At 38.2% G+C, this 15,615-nt stretch overlaps 1 protein-coding gene across 16 annotated transcripts in view; it reads right to left on the bottom strand.

Moving 5' to 3' along the window:
- Mpdz (multiple PDZ domain crumbs cell polarity complex component) overlaps positions 1 to 15,615 on the bottom strand; it is a 175,362-nt gene that overhangs the window by 138,065 nt on the left and 21,682 nt on the right. For all 16 annotated transcript variants that reach the window (XM_052714985.1, XM_052714990.1, XM_052714983.1 and 13 more), the window contains exons 2-3: positions 13,846 to 13,918; positions 11,566 to 11,732 (exon numbers count right to left, since the gene is read on the bottom strand). In XM_052714985.1, the coding sequence (XP_052570945.1) occupies positions 11,566 to 11,732; positions 13,846 to 13,861 (183 nt within the window). In that variant the 5' untranslated portion in view covers positions 13,862 to 13,918. The remainder of the gene's footprint in view (positions 1 to 11,565; positions 11,733 to 13,845; positions 13,919 to 15,615) is intronic.

Here is a 15,615-nt window from a genome sequence, read left to right as displayed (position 1 = left end):
TAAGAATGCAGGGCTTGCTATATGAGTGCTGGAATCCAAACTTTGGTTCTCATGACTGCAAAGCACTCTTAACTGCTGAACCATTTCCTAACCAGAGTGCTTCATAAATTTTAAGGACATATCATGAAATCAAAATGTTTGAAAACTGTTGCCTTAGAATATTAAATTTCAGTAAGAAAAGTTAGCCAATAAAACAGAAGGCTAATATTTACTAGTGCTATAAAGAATTGGGCTTATTCTTTAGGCCTTTCAGGTTCATTTCATTTAAGTCCCATTATTTGAGTAAAGAGAGAGAAGGGCTCATCGAAGAAGTATGGTGGTGCTGGTGGTGGTGCTGGTGGTGCTGGTGGTGCTGGTGGTGGTGGTAGTAGTAGTGGTGGTGGTGGTGAAACTGGTGATGTGTGTGTGTGTGTGTGTGTGTGTGTGTGTGTGTGTGTGTGTGTGTAGATCATACAATTAAAGTCTTAAGATCACTTACTAAAACCTATCAGTAACAGAATACAAATCTCATTCTATCTCTAAATAATACAAAATCACACTACAACAATCTGAAAATAAATAATCCTAAAGGGCCCTCAAGTCATGAGGAAATCCTTAAATTATGCTCAATAATTTATGAAGTCAATAAAACATAAACAACAGGAAGCTCTACAGTCAAGAGTTGGGTCCTGGCCTTAGTCTGCTGGGTCCAGATAGCAGCTCTGTCATGTAATCTCACTGTGCCCCCATATCCTTCTCAGAACGTGAGGAATACCCTCTCATCTGCTTTCTAAGGTTGCCATGATGATGACACAGAACTGTACCCAGTGTATGTCCTGGCACAGAATAAGATTCTAACAGTTCACCACCATGACGATGATGAAACCACGCTAGATAGTTCTTCAAGGAAGTGTCTACTCAGAGAAAACATAGCATCTCCAAGGAACACTGGTTACTCGTCTTTTTATGTTAAAAATTCTCTCTTGGAAAAAAGAATGATACTTCAAATGTTTAATAGTATTTAAATGTTAATTAGCTAAGCAATCATCTTGGAGCTTGAGTATATATGAGATATAAAGTATTTAAAGATAAACAGGCACAGAGAATGGACTTCCAGCCAACCTGACTGCTGACTACATTTTGTGGCTACAAAGCTCTTCTTGGTGTGTGCTAGGACCAACTCAAGGATAATAGCACACAGCAGTCTGCACATGTTCATGCACAGCTCAGGATAGCATTTATTCATTTAAATCTCCAAAATGTGTTTGCTCAGCCAAATTTTCAAAGGAAAAATTCAAGGAATGTATCTTGACAAAAAATATTACCATCAAAGTACACTCAAATGTTCTACATCAACAAAAGTATCAAGATTAAAGGAATTAATCCCTTGCCATGCCAAGGCAAACTGGAGTTTAGAAAAGACATGAGGGCTTAACAGTCATTTTCCCATCATTCTCACATCTCCAGAAGACAAATGAAACTATTAACTGTTCTCAGCTTGCTCAGAGAGAAAAGACAAAGTAACCGTGCAGACAAATGCAGCTGGGAGGGCAGAGTCCCAGAGAAACCAATACCATTCCCACCTCACTGTCTCTCCATCCCCACATCATTTTAACCCATTCCACTGAGCAGACCTTTAATATCTAGAAAAAATAAATATAAATAAAATTAGGGTGAAACGTCTGTCTTATAATTAGAAGAATGATTAAATTTTGGAAGAGAATTTCATAGTAATTGCAAATCTTAATTAATCTAATTTTAAATATCAGGTATGACATTTGTTTTCAATTTTTCTTTAAGTCTCATTCATTCTTTTACAGGAAGAACCAAAGTCAGAAATAATGGAAACTTAGAGGCAAACTTTCAGGTAAGACAGAGCTGCTCTTTCCTCCTCAGTCAACTATGTATATCTACATGGTCTTGAGTAAGACTCACAACCTGGAGAAGCTCCAGCCTCCTCACTGGACAAGATGGGAATAAGGCCGACTGACACACCAGTTAAGTAATCCAAGGTCCAGGCATTTAAATGCTTCTTAAAGCTAATTGTTGTTGCTATAGATTCAAAAGTCAATATTGTTCTTAAATTCTTTTCTTAAGGTTTATCTTTAATTATGTGTATGTGTGTGTGCCTCTGTGGTCAATGTGCACCATGCATGCAGGTGCATGTACAGACAAGGATGTCCCTGTGGGTCTATGTGCACTACGTGTACAGATGCATGTAAAGACAAAGAGGCCTCTGTAAGTTTCTATGCACCATATGTGTAGATGCATGTACAGACAAGGAGGCATCTGTGGGTCTATGCGCACTCTGCATGCAGGTGCATGTACAGACAAGGAGGCATCAGAGTCCCTGGACCTGGAGTTACAGGTCAGCTTTGAGCTATCTGGTGTGAGTGCTGAGAACTAAATTCAAATCCTCTGGAAGAGCAGTAAGCCCTCTTCACTTACATTTTTGATTCTCTGTAGTTTTATCTTCATCACAAAATGTCATATAATTATCACGATTTGTTGTTTCAGAAGCACAGGAAATTTCAACAGCAAAACGCGGCTGGATTTGAATTCAGTTCTGAGCCATTTGAACAGTGCTTTCTTGGTCAGAGAAAACAACAACTCCGTCCACTCAGTGCCTCTGCATTTACCACTTAGCTAAGAACAAGCATTTAAAGCTGGTATTGTACTGAAACAAAGTATTTGGAAATTTCTGCAGTAAACTAACTTTATGACAAGTGAAAAAATACTCATTCTCTTAACTTCTATATAATGTACATCAGAATTTCAAGAAATACCACAGATGTTTTTTTTTTTTTAAACTTTAATAGATATTCTTTGTGGATCTCATACCATGCATTCTGATCCCGTTTATCTCCCTTATCTCCTTGCAACCACAGATATATGTTCACCTTAGCCAGGTACAACGCTTTATCTTAAAATTATTTCAGAAGCAAGAAAAATATTTTTCCACTTTCATATGCAATGAACACTGGGGAAAATTGCTTTTTTTTTTTTGGATAATTCTGTTAATGGGATCAAGATATATTTTTTTCTTTTTGTCCTCCATCTTCCACAAGAGCAAGTCCTAACTTAACTAGACACTCCTAGGAAATGATAGTCATTTCACTTTAACTGCTAGCAGGCAGCCTACAAATGCAGAATGGACATTTCATCGCCAATTAGAATGAAGGAACGGGGCAAATTTGTTAGGTAATAAATAAAGCTGGGGAAATACCAACATTTCCACTCTTTAAGAGAAACACCACAAAATAGCATCTTTCAGATTACCAAGGTCAAATCACATAGTAAACTGCTCAGGTACTGGGCTAGTGAGATGCTCCAGTGGGTAAAGCTGCCAGCCTACACACCTGGTGACCGGAGTTTGATCCCCAGAACCCACACAGAACTCATACAGAAGTAGGAGAGAACTAACTCCACAAAGTTGTCTTCTGACCTCCACATACGCCCATGTCCATTTTCCACACAATAATAAATTCTGTGTACATGTGCATGTGCGTGTGCGTGTGCGTGTGTGTGTGTGTGTGTGTGTGTGTGTGTGTGTGTGTGTGTGTTTATGTATGTATGTATCAGGGCCAGCAAGACAGTGAGGACATTTTTGTCACTTACATCTAGTAACATGAATCAAATACTCAAAACACATGAAGATGGAAGGAGAGAACTGACTTCACAAAGTTGTCTTCTCTCCTCTTCACACATGCCATGGCATATACACACACTTGCCTCCCCGCCCCTACCCCATACTAAAATATTTTAGATGCCCAAGTACCAAAATTTCTCGTCCCTCTTTTGTTAAAAAAGTGTGTGTGTATGTGTGTGTGTGTGTGTGTGTGTGTGTGTGTGTGTGTGTGTGTGTGTGTACATGTGGTGGTCAGAAGACCTTGGCTGTCCATCTTTGTCTTTCACCTTATTTGAGACACAGTCTTGTGTTCTCCGCCACTGTGTGTGCTACGGTAGCTGGCTCCTGAGCTGTTTGGGCTTCTCCTGTCTCCACCTTCCACCTCCTCAGAAACGCTGAGACTGAGACACATTTTAACGTATCCAGGTTGTGTGAAGGTTTGGGGGATCCAAACTCAGGTCCTTGCAGTTGAGAAGCAAGTGCTCTGTCCCCTGAGTCATAGCCCCAGACGGTATCTTTCCATCAATCCAAAGCATAAGAAGTTATTAGAGCTGATGATGCTGTGACTTAAAGGCACTGTATCTCCACATCTGGATAAGAACTTGATTCTTCAGTTTTACAGATATCTATGCACAGAGTAGACTCTAGGCATGAATCTGCTCATGTCAGACAACCAAAGCAACTCTCTAAGGTGTACATGCAGCATTTACCTTTATCCCTAGTGTGACTTCATGTACCCTTCATAAGGAAGGCCACTACTAAATTAAGATGTGACGGTGCATTCTTATCATCAAGAATATGAAAAATAACATTCCTTTGGAGCACAATTCATATATTGTAAAATTACATTCAAAATGTTACTAAAACTCTTACCTTAATTTTGTTATGGCTAAGACCACAAATAGTAGACATTTCTGCTGGAGCATTTAGGGTCTTACGTATAGTATATCTGCTAATTAGGAAACTTTGGTTGCCTTCCTTTCTAATTTGTATCCCTCTTATCTCCTTCACTTCTTATTGCTCTAACTCTGACTTCAAGTACTATGCTGAATAGGAAGGAGGAGAGTAGATACTATTGTCCTATTCCTAATTTTGAGTTTTTCTCCTTTTGAGATGATATTGACTGTGTGCTTCCTATGGATTGACTTTATTATGCTGAAATATGTCTCCTGTATCCCTATTCTCTCCGAGATTTTATTATGAAGGGACCTTGGAAAATAAAGGTGTGCATGTGGCTCTTCTGTACAAGGGATTCTCAATCTGGGCCCTGCAGACTAATAAACCCAGCAGTTCTAAGTGGGGGAGGACAAGCCTGTGCTAGGCACTGATGAGTATGTAATGACTTTCCCAAAATCTACCCCATTTAAAAAGCACTTTTTACACATGTAATTATTCTTCCTTCCATCTGAAATTGTTCCCCCACCTCTGCAGAAAAGTACTCATTTTTCATGATCCATCTTAAATACTGTCCCTTGTAGCGGCGACTATTCCTTTAGTCAAAGCTAAGTAATACTTTCCATTATAGCATTTGCCACTTTGTTTTCCTGTGTTCTGTTTTCCCCTTGAGATAGTAAGAACTCTATCTTACTATTTACTTGGTTTTCATTGATTCTAGATATTCAAAAAGACAGCATAAATGCCTATAAATGCTTTATAAAACCATTACTGTGCTAAAAACTCTCATTGCCATGGAAATTTTTAATTCAATGAATGCCTCACAATAAGAAGTTTATAACCCCAGTTCTTACGTCATTTGGTTTGGTTTTGCCCCAACCCGTAGGAACTGAAATGCAATGATATGGGCTTTATAAACCAAGGTCCTCAGGTGTCCACAGGTTACTTCTATATTTTCAGTGTGTGTGGATTTGTGTTCACTGCTGTCCACTGTTCCACTTGTTTGTCATAGGAGTGGTTCAGAATGTAAACAGGTAAAACTTACAAATACAGAAATATGTACAAACAATATTACAGTATGCAGATGGCACTTCAAAAATGAAAGTGATTTTTTAAATGATCTAACTGCTCTAACTGCCAACTCTTACCCCATGTAAAGCCTAGCATCTCTTCAGTTATTTCAAAAGATATTTTAAATTTCAAAGAGAAGTCTATCTTAGGTTATCTACATGTACATTACACATCTAAATAAAACGTGTACTCAACAACATGTTTTTGAAAGTGGGAGTGGACGAACTAGGATCCTTGATATATTAACCACCACTGCAGCAGAACACCATATGCCACAGACGCTAACAAGATCCCTAACATGTGGCCCCCTATATTCCTGGCCCAAGGCTCATTTCCCAGAGAAGCATGCTTGGTAACCTGAGCTAGCCACACTATTTCTCCGATCTTAGAATTAGTCTCTGTTGCCATGGTTTAAAAATAATCTCGCCAATGCCAGTTTCTAAGCCCTGGTCCTAAATTTCTATTTAAAATTAATAATTTTAATTCACAGTGTTCCTACAAGTAGCATAGGGGATTGATTTAGTGGCCATGGTCATTCATAAAGTAAGGCAATTAATTAATCAGGAAAGCAGCATCCACATCTATACTGGACTGGGGCCACCTCACCGAATAAATATGCAAATCCGATATCCTCAAGGCTGACAAGTTTCTATTATTAAACGGCTAATGTGTTTATTTCTCCCACAATAGCTAGATTTTTTCATGAATACGCATTAAACCCTGTAGTTAATAGCTGTGATGACTAGGTGACAGTGAGGACACTTCTTGAGAACCTGCATTTGACAGATCATTGACACACAGTCGCAGTTCCTTTTCACTTAAACAAGAATCATGCAATAGGAAATGAGCTGGAGCGATTAGAGATTATTCAGGTTTAATAGCATACATCCTTTTAGCTGGCGTTAGAACAATACACAATGTGGCAGAGTTAAACAGAGGCATCAATTATACTCTCAGACCTGCTAATATTTTTGACAATATTTAAATAGCACATCCCTTCAGGGCACGGCTTCTTTGCCCTCTCAGTTACACACCTGTCAAGTGTTTAATTTGCCAAAGGGAAACAGTTTGATTTCTAAGGGCAATCTTAATACTGTAGAAGCAAATTGGAAAAATTAAACATCATTGAATAGAAGTAATGAGAAGGATTGGAGGGGAAAAATTGCAGGTTTAATTCAACAAGGCATGTCAGCATCTGTCATTAATGCAACAATATGATCATGTTCTTCAGTATGCCATATATACCTCAAGCTTTTCAGTTATTCACTTCCTCTGCTTTTCTAAAAGACAGAGAATGATATTGGGCATGGGGGGGTGCTGGCAATAGTAAAAAAGATGCAAGCAGTAATTTCCACCTACTGTGCATATATTGTACATTGAAAATATAAGATAGGTATAAGGTAACAAATTAAAACTAGCAAAGGTTAACTTGTATGGTCACTGGATTAAAAGCATGAAAAAATTTTATTCTTTACATTATTAAATTATAAACATTCATGAATTAGTATTCTTAAATTTAACATAATAATGTCTAGAAATTTATAATTAAATTTTAAAATAGAAAATAATATAATTATTGAAATTTTACTAGACTCATATAAAAAATAAAAAGGACCAGGACTTAGAAACTGGTAAATAAAAGGAATTGGTAAAGATAGCATGCACCTATACTAGACTGGAGAAACTTCACAGAATACATATGCAAATCCAAAATCTCAAAGTCCTGGGAAAAGTCACCAACCTTTGAGAGACACACAAGCATCAAGTCTATCCTTGAAAGAAACAAACCAGAGATCTAAAACAGGCTGCAGATCCCAAAGGCAGTGAAAAAACCTCCATCTACCTGTAGCTCTGCATTATAAAGGTATCACTTACCCTCTTGGGCCCCTGTGACAAACAGGGCACAGCTACCCATCTCCCTCCTTTTCTACTAGTTTTCTCTTCTACAGGACAAATGGCCAAGGAAACACAAGTTCAAATCTATCTAAGACACGGCAGCAGAATTCAAGGCCCTCACAACTTCATCTTGAACATGTACTGTAAGAATGTAATGTAGAGTCCAGCGGCTACTCAGGACACAATAGTCTGCAATAGTTCCCGCCTTTCATGGATGCCTTATTACTGAGGCACTGTCTGTGAGTTCCTAGTTAAAAGACTTCCTGGTACCTAAGAAGTAGGTTTATATCAAAGGAGGTATTGATGGACACACATCCTGCTCCCATCCCGCACCCTGCCTCCTGCCTGGGAATTCAACAGACTGACTGCAGAACTGTTCCACAAAACATCCCCTATCCTCATAAATATGTAAGAAGATCCATGTGTAGCCTGATTTGTCTCTCTTCAGAATCCCCATCATGCTATCTATTTCTGGTGCTGGGACCTGAACACTTCTCAGAGCTCTGTCCATGCTGTCATCTGTCGATCCGTCTATAGAGTTAAATAAGCTTACATCCCTATGGAATAATCTGTCTCAGTATCCTCTACAGTATCAGAGATTTTCCTACATAAGTAGCAAAAATCACAGCAGGCTATGTTTGGTCATAGAATGGGAGATTCCCTACAATACTCAATAGATTTCCCAGCAGGCTTCATATGAATTGTGTAGCTCCACACAGCCTTAGAGGTACATCCTATTTCCACTTAGAAACAATTTATGTGTATGGTTATGTGAATGTACACCATATATGTTCATACAGAGGCCAGAAGAGTGCACTGGATCTCCTGTAGCTGTAGTTACTTTAGTTGTGAATGGGTGCTGGTAACTAAACTGGGTTCTCTGGAAGAATGGCAAGTAGCTGTAACTGCTGAGCCACTTTCTCATCACCTAAATTAACTTGCGTCTCCTGATTGGGCATATGTTGTTTCTGCTCTTTAACTTTACAACTGGGTCTCAGGAAATAAACTATTCATTCATGTAAGATATTGACTTGATTTCAGGGGGAAAAGCATGAATTGTCATCCATAAAAGGACACCTGAGCCAGGTGGTGGTAGTGCATGCCTTTCAATCCAAACACTCGGGAGGCGGAGCCAGGCGGATCTCTGTGAGTTCAAGGCCAGCCTGGTCTACAGAGCGAGATCCAGGACAGGCACCAAAACTACACAAAGAAACTCTGTCTTGAGAAACCAAAAATAAATAAATAAATGAATGAATAAACAAACGAACACCTGGACTGTGGTAATGTGCTTTCTTTTGAGTTGAGTGTTAGAAACAAATGCATAAGATTGTCATATAATTTGTGTGTACATATATACTCATGTGTATGAGTATATTCTAATATACACACATGTGGAGACCAGAGATCCACTTTGAATGTCCTGTTTAATAGCAATCTACTTTGTTCTTGGAGACAGGTCTCTCACTGGCCTGAGCAAAATGATTAGCCCAGGCTGGCTGGCTGGTGAGCTGCAAGATTCTGCCTGTGTCTGCCTCCCCAGGCTTGGATTATAAGTGCCTCCCAATATGACTGATCTTTTTATATGCATTCTGGGGATCAACTTCTCAACTTCTGGTTCCTACATTTATATAGCAAGCTCTTTACTGCCTTGGTGCATATTATCTAGTGAAAGTACACAGTTCTTACTCTTTCTGTGTTCACCTTTGGGTCCCACAATTGCAGATGTGCAGAGTGGTCATTACTACTTGTTTCTAGGCTCCACAGCCACCTCTCTCCCCTACTCAATGTGTAGAATTCATGCTGTTTGATGGCTATTCCCATGTCATCCCAGGAAATGCTCTTCATTTTGTCAGTTAAAACAGGGTTCTGTTAGCTTTGTCACGTTCAGAATCTTTCAATTTGTGCCCCCTTAGAGAGCAGTACCAAGGGACACTGATCTCTCCTCAGACACCTGGTTTAAAATCCGGGAGTCCATTGTTTAATTCTAAGTCTCCAGCATTTGTCTTACACACTTCCTCAAGTTCACTTTGAGTGTTAGCATCTTCAATCCTCAGACCTTTCTAACCAACTCCCAGTAACACATTTTCTGTCTTCATTTTTTGTTGTTGTTTGTTTTTGTTCTTGTTGACTGATAAACCCAAACCTTATTCTTTCCCATATGTGGGAAATATGATGAGAAATTGTCTCACTTTTTAGATTTGTTTTTATAAGAAGTAGCACTGTTGGGGCTGGAGAGATGGGTCAGTGGTCAAAAGCCATTTCTGTTCCTATAGAGGACCCAGGTTCAGTTCCCAGTACCCATAATTGGCAGCACATAACCTCGTAAAACTCTTCTGCCCTCTGTGGTGCATCTGAATATGTATGGTCCACATAATATACTCAGGAAAATACATGTAAACATTGAACAAAAAAATATCAAGAAAGAAAAAAGGAAAAACAAAAGAACCAGCAGAACCAGTGCAACCTCTAGGCCACTGGAGTCCTTTCATCAGACACAGTGGACACAAACCCTCTTCCCTGCAGAAGGCTGGCTAGTAGACAGAGATCCAGCTACTTTGCTTGACTACTAGCTTATTTTAACACTGGGTATAGGACTTAATTTTCCATTCATTTCAACTATGTGCTCACACAGTACACTAAGAAGACCTCTGTTCAATTTCCTTACACTCTGGAAAAGAAACCAAAAAAAAACAGATAATTTCTCATACCATATTTATGCTTATATTCTAGACACTAATTTCTCCAAAAGGTTGCTAATCCATTAATATTGAAAACCAATCTTTACAATAAATTATCAAGAAGAGAAACACATACATACAACAAAAACTCTTTTTTAAATGTACAACCATGACTTTTTAAATAATTAAGCTGAAATTTTACAACAGAAAATAGTTGGTGGGGGTGCATGAGTGTCTACACATTACCATGTGCAGGTGTATGTGCATGCAGGATCCTTTGTTTCTTTCTCCCCAGCACTCACACCCAGCTTGTCTGTGGCTGTTGTTTTCATGTGTTTGTTTGTTAATACAGGGTCCTGGAGACGGGACACTCGGTTGACTGATCTATCTCCTCAGCCCAATAAAAAAATATTTCTGAAGATTTTTATTTCTGGGGAATTTCAAAAGCATTTCAAACCCAGAATCTGGGTTAGGTTGGAGGACAACAAGCGTGCTGCCCTACTCTCTATCTCTTGGCATCTGGAACATCCATCCTGTTAGAATTGTTCGTTCACTGAATTATGAAACTAGTTTTTAAGTTTCATTTTTATCCTTTTAAGGCAGAATATTTGCTAGCAAGTCATCCATAACCATTAAATTAATTCTAAAAACCTGAGAACATAATTAAATTGACTTCAAACCTTGAGAGGATAAGAACTGTTTTAAAAATATTTTTAAAACCTGTGAAATGGTGATTAAATTAAGTAAGTTCAAAGAACATCTGACTTTGGTTTTCATTCTGTCATGTGATATGCTTTCAGTTTTAATATAAACGTTCAAACTTTTTAATGTTCATAATTTTTACAGAGAATAAAAACGTGGTGTTACATTTAGAAATCCTAATGTTTATCACCATCTGATGCTGTCATGGAAGCAAGTGCTACTTGCACACTCTTAAGAAGTGAGAATTGCAGTTCCTTTAACTGATGACAATGTAATTATCCTTTTGCTGTCAAAATAGAGGTGACTTCCTTTCCTCACACACATGATTAAACATACAAATTCGTGCTACTCTGAAATCCTGTAGCTGTACTGGATGTCTGAATCTGAATGAGCAAGATCACATAACAACAGGGCTCAGTGATGATGAAAACCAATTCTGCAGCCACCCAGCCCAAACATTTTCATCAGCCTTCCTCCTGTAGGAGCTCGTGTCTAAGCATCCACACGAGCTTTCAACATAATGTCACATCATCCACAACAACGGGGACAAAAATAACAAGCAGGGAAAAAGCCACAGTGAGTCTAAATGTCTGTGAGTGGTTTAAGTGACTTCATTATTTATTAATGCATAGACAAGCCAGCCTGTGGAAAAGCACAAGCCTTTCACAAGATCTTTAGGACACATCATGAGGGCCACCTTGGGGGTTGACATCCTACCTGGTCTTTCAGCTGCTGTAGAGAAGTCTGAAGGTTCAGAATCTGACTGAAGAGTGGGCTCTGCAGAACAGACTTCAGGAGGCTCAGTTTGTCTTCATTTGCAACATCCCCACGTTCCTTGAGCTTGTTCTGCAAGCGCTCTGCTGCCTGCAGGGCTCTGGTTTTGTCTACTCCAAAGAGAAGCACCAGTCAATAACAGGATTCAAAAGACTTGTCAAATCTATGAAGACAGACGCTGCGCCTTTAGAAATCCTAAAACAACTCCCCCTAAGTGCCTAGCCTTGTCATATTTTAACTGAGTGCAAAACTATACAGCAGTACGTATTTTTAATTCAGTACAAGGACACTCTTTTAATGTTTAGATATTTTTCTCAAAATTAAGTAGCATATTTACATATGCTTCAAAACAATCCAGCTGCTTCAATAGAATTAGTACCTAAAGGGAGACCACAACCTCTCACTGTAAGCCTTTAAGTCTCTTACAATGAAATTCACTCAAGAGCAGGAACAGGGTATAGTACACACTTAGGCAAATAGTTGTAAAGTCACAGAAACTGACACAAATGATGTGTAACTGAACTCAGTGCCAGATGTTTCAGCTCTTGTGAAAATCGCATAAAGCCTTGCATGGCCTTAAAGATCTAAATCTCTTCTTCTAAAAAAAGGATATATGAAATTATTTTTACACATAAGAAAAAATGGATAATTAACCCATTAATAAGTGGATGTGAATGCCGCTGATGAATCATCTCCAAAATATAATAATTTCACATATTAAAAAATAAAGTATTCTATACTTGATAACTTAGGAGTATTAAATAATAGATATTTCAAAAGTCCTGGTTCAACTCTTGGAATGCTCTACCCTAAAATTAAATCGCATATTTACAAATGCTCCCAACCAATATAATTCAAATTACTATTAAACATGTTACAAATCAGATACGTTATGGAAGAGAGCATTGTCACAGTATGCCCTAATAGTCCTAGCAACCTACATACATGTTTCTACCAGTGAACTTCAACACACCTTGAATTATACAAACACAGGTTGTTACAATTTTTGAGTCAAATTTGTTTCTTCAAATGGAGATTGTTCAAATGTGTCACAACCCAGTCATGACGACAGCACATGCATCTATTGCCAAGCACAGTAATCAGAAAAGAGGGATCACCAGAGACAGTACTTGTAGCACCACATCTGGCATTCCACAGATACTGGGTAATTAAATACAAAATCATATCAATAATGAGGACATACACAAAAACAAGCTGAAATAAACAATATTGTTCCTGCAGAAATTCTAAGTGAAGAATGATAAAGACACACATGAAAATTTTGTTTGTTCTGTGTCCTGTTTTCCGTGGTAACTCAGAACACAAATCCATTACTAATATCTACATCAATTTTTAAAAGTTGTGCTACTTAATAACTAGTAACTGCTGACAATAAAATCCAGAAAGCAATGGTTTAATGGAAGCCATACTTTCCCTTTCCTTCTCCTGTATTATAAGGAACTTGCCTATTTCAACACAGAATGGGGCATGGAAAATGTATCCACACAGAATTTTATGATCCGAGTAGGAACAGAATCAAAAGTCCAATGTCACGAACAGCTCTTTTTTCCCTTTATTGTCCTAATCCCTCAAAACTGGTAACTGTTGAGGCATTGTCCTAGTGCCAGAGTGAAGTGCACATGCCCTTCAGTACTGTCTCCCGAGAGCGACCTGGAGAAGGCAGATTCTGCAGTGGGTGCCACACACGACAGCTTTCTATAATCGTTTCTAAAACTACACTGTGGTTTGGGAAAGAGAGTAATACATTGCAATGGAAATCCAGATCTCTCAGCCCAAATTCTCATGCAGAAATTAAACTCTTTGAAATGGATTTGAGAGATGATTACAGTCCTATTGGGCAGAACCAAGCACTCAGCAGCACCTGACCTGCACTAACAGGAAGGCTTCAGTACTAACTTCCTGTTAAGCTTTCTAGTGATACTCAAAAGCCATGACTGTATTCATAAAACAAAACAGGGCTTCCATGAAGCTTATTAAAACTCGTAATTTATAGACTATCTCACATGTTTATTTTTTATTATGAATGGTTTGTTTTTTATAACCACATGAATACATTTCCACAAACACAGAAATCCACTGTCTAGTTAATGCTACTGGATAAAAAAATTTAAACTATGTTACTGTAGCTATGTAGAACACAGCATACTGAAAGAGCAGTGTTAGCATGTTCAATTCTGACAAAAACAAGGAGAAAAGTCTTACCTATGGTTTCTAGCATCTTTTTCAGAGTTCAGTGTTCTCTATAATGACTCAAAACACCAACTAAAATAAAACTCTGAGGAGAAAGGAAATAAAATGGAGTCATTATGTTATAATAAGAAATGAAAGACTAAAAAGTGCTTGGTGCTACTATAATTCTTTTATTAAAATTATATTGACTTAAGTTTAACAGTTTTCTTCATATGCAGTGAAGGAATCATTTTAAAACTTTCTATAATACTTGCAATAAAAAGAAGGAAAGAAAGTTCTGTTCTAAACAAGATGGCAAAGTGTCCAAAGCATTTCCTTAGGAGCCTCTCAAGGTGGACCACTGGTGTCTTGAATTAACAGCAAGACCCTCACACCACAGAACAAGAGGGCTCACTGTGTACACTGAAGAAATCCTGTGAACAAACTGTGAAAAGCTGTTATCTTACCCCAGATGCTCACAGCACTAACTGGGAAGACAATACACACACCTCTGAAAATATACTATGACACCACCACAGTACAAGGGTTATAAACTGAATAAATAAAAAAAAGCACAGTGTTACATTTTCAAAGGTTTTCAAAATGTCTCCTGACTATAATGTTCTCCCTCAAAAAACAAAAAACAAAAACACAATACAAAACAAAACGCCAACCCCCAAATGTTCCCAATTGTTTCAACTGACACAAGTCTTTTGCTAAGGTAACACTTCCTTCACTAAGCCCCTTGAAATAATGGACACAAATCTGCAAAGCCACTGTCATTGACCATCTCCAACCTTATCCCCTAGCTATTCTTCACAGCCACCTCCACAGCTTGATCTCCTCACTACGGAAGGACAGAGTCTCCAGGAGAGAGCCAGTCCCTGGTCCAGAGCCAAAAGGAGTCTATACGATTCTTCTTCATTTTAAAAAGTAGAACAAGTTGTTACTGACCACAAAACAACAAGTGTTATTGACCAAATAATATCACACAGTATAAGGGCATATGTACAAAAATGCCATAGTGAAGCATATTATTTTATATGCTACCTTAAAATATAAAATATTACAACATATATGAAAATAAATAACAAAGTTCTTCATTCTTGGTCTTGAAAAAACAGGTCATTACTCTGAGAATCACCAATTGGCCCAACCACCTCTCTACAGGAAACTACACTTAGAATACCAGGCAGTACATAATGTGGTCAAACAATTGCATAGAACACCAATGCCTGCAATTTGCTCTGGGCAATAACAGAGGGCAGTGTTTACTTTCTGTATTCCTATTTGGAAATTACTCTGACAATACCAGCTCCATTCTAAGTAGAAAGATATCACAAAGACTGGTGCTTCCTTGAAACAGTTCCCCAGTATCAAGAGAAGACCCTGGCTCAGACCTAGAATCGAAATCAAAATAGCTATGTGACTATAAACAATGGGCCTAGCATCTCAATCTCAACTGTCCAGCGAACAAAGTCACTTATTATGTGTTCTACAACAAATAAAAAGGATATCATGGCAAGTTTTAGTTTACAAATGCTGCAGGGAGATCTTATAAATAAATCACAAATATTTTAATGTTACAAAGAAATTTGAATCATCTTCATAAAATAGCATATTATTAGATACCCTTTCAAAAAAATAACCCCTTGATTTATTGATTTCCATGCTGCTGGAGATCAAATGCAGAAGTCTGTGCATTCTACACAATCAGCCCTTCAAAAACTACCTTCTTCCTGAGATGAGAGGCTTTTCTTCAGTAGACAGTAACTAACACAGAGACCCACAACTGGACAGTGG

Source organism: Peromyscus californicus, unplaced genomic scaffold, assembly GCF_007827085.1.
Source record: "Peromyscus californicus insignis strain IS unplaced genomic scaffold, ASM782708v3 Scaffold_5__1_contigs__length_169319896, whole genome shotgun sequence".
NCBI lineage: Eukaryota > Metazoa > Chordata > Mammalia > Rodentia > Cricetidae > Peromyscus > Peromyscus californicus.
Note: the sequence above shows the minus strand (reverse complement) of the source record. Positions and strands in the feature narration are given on the sequence as shown.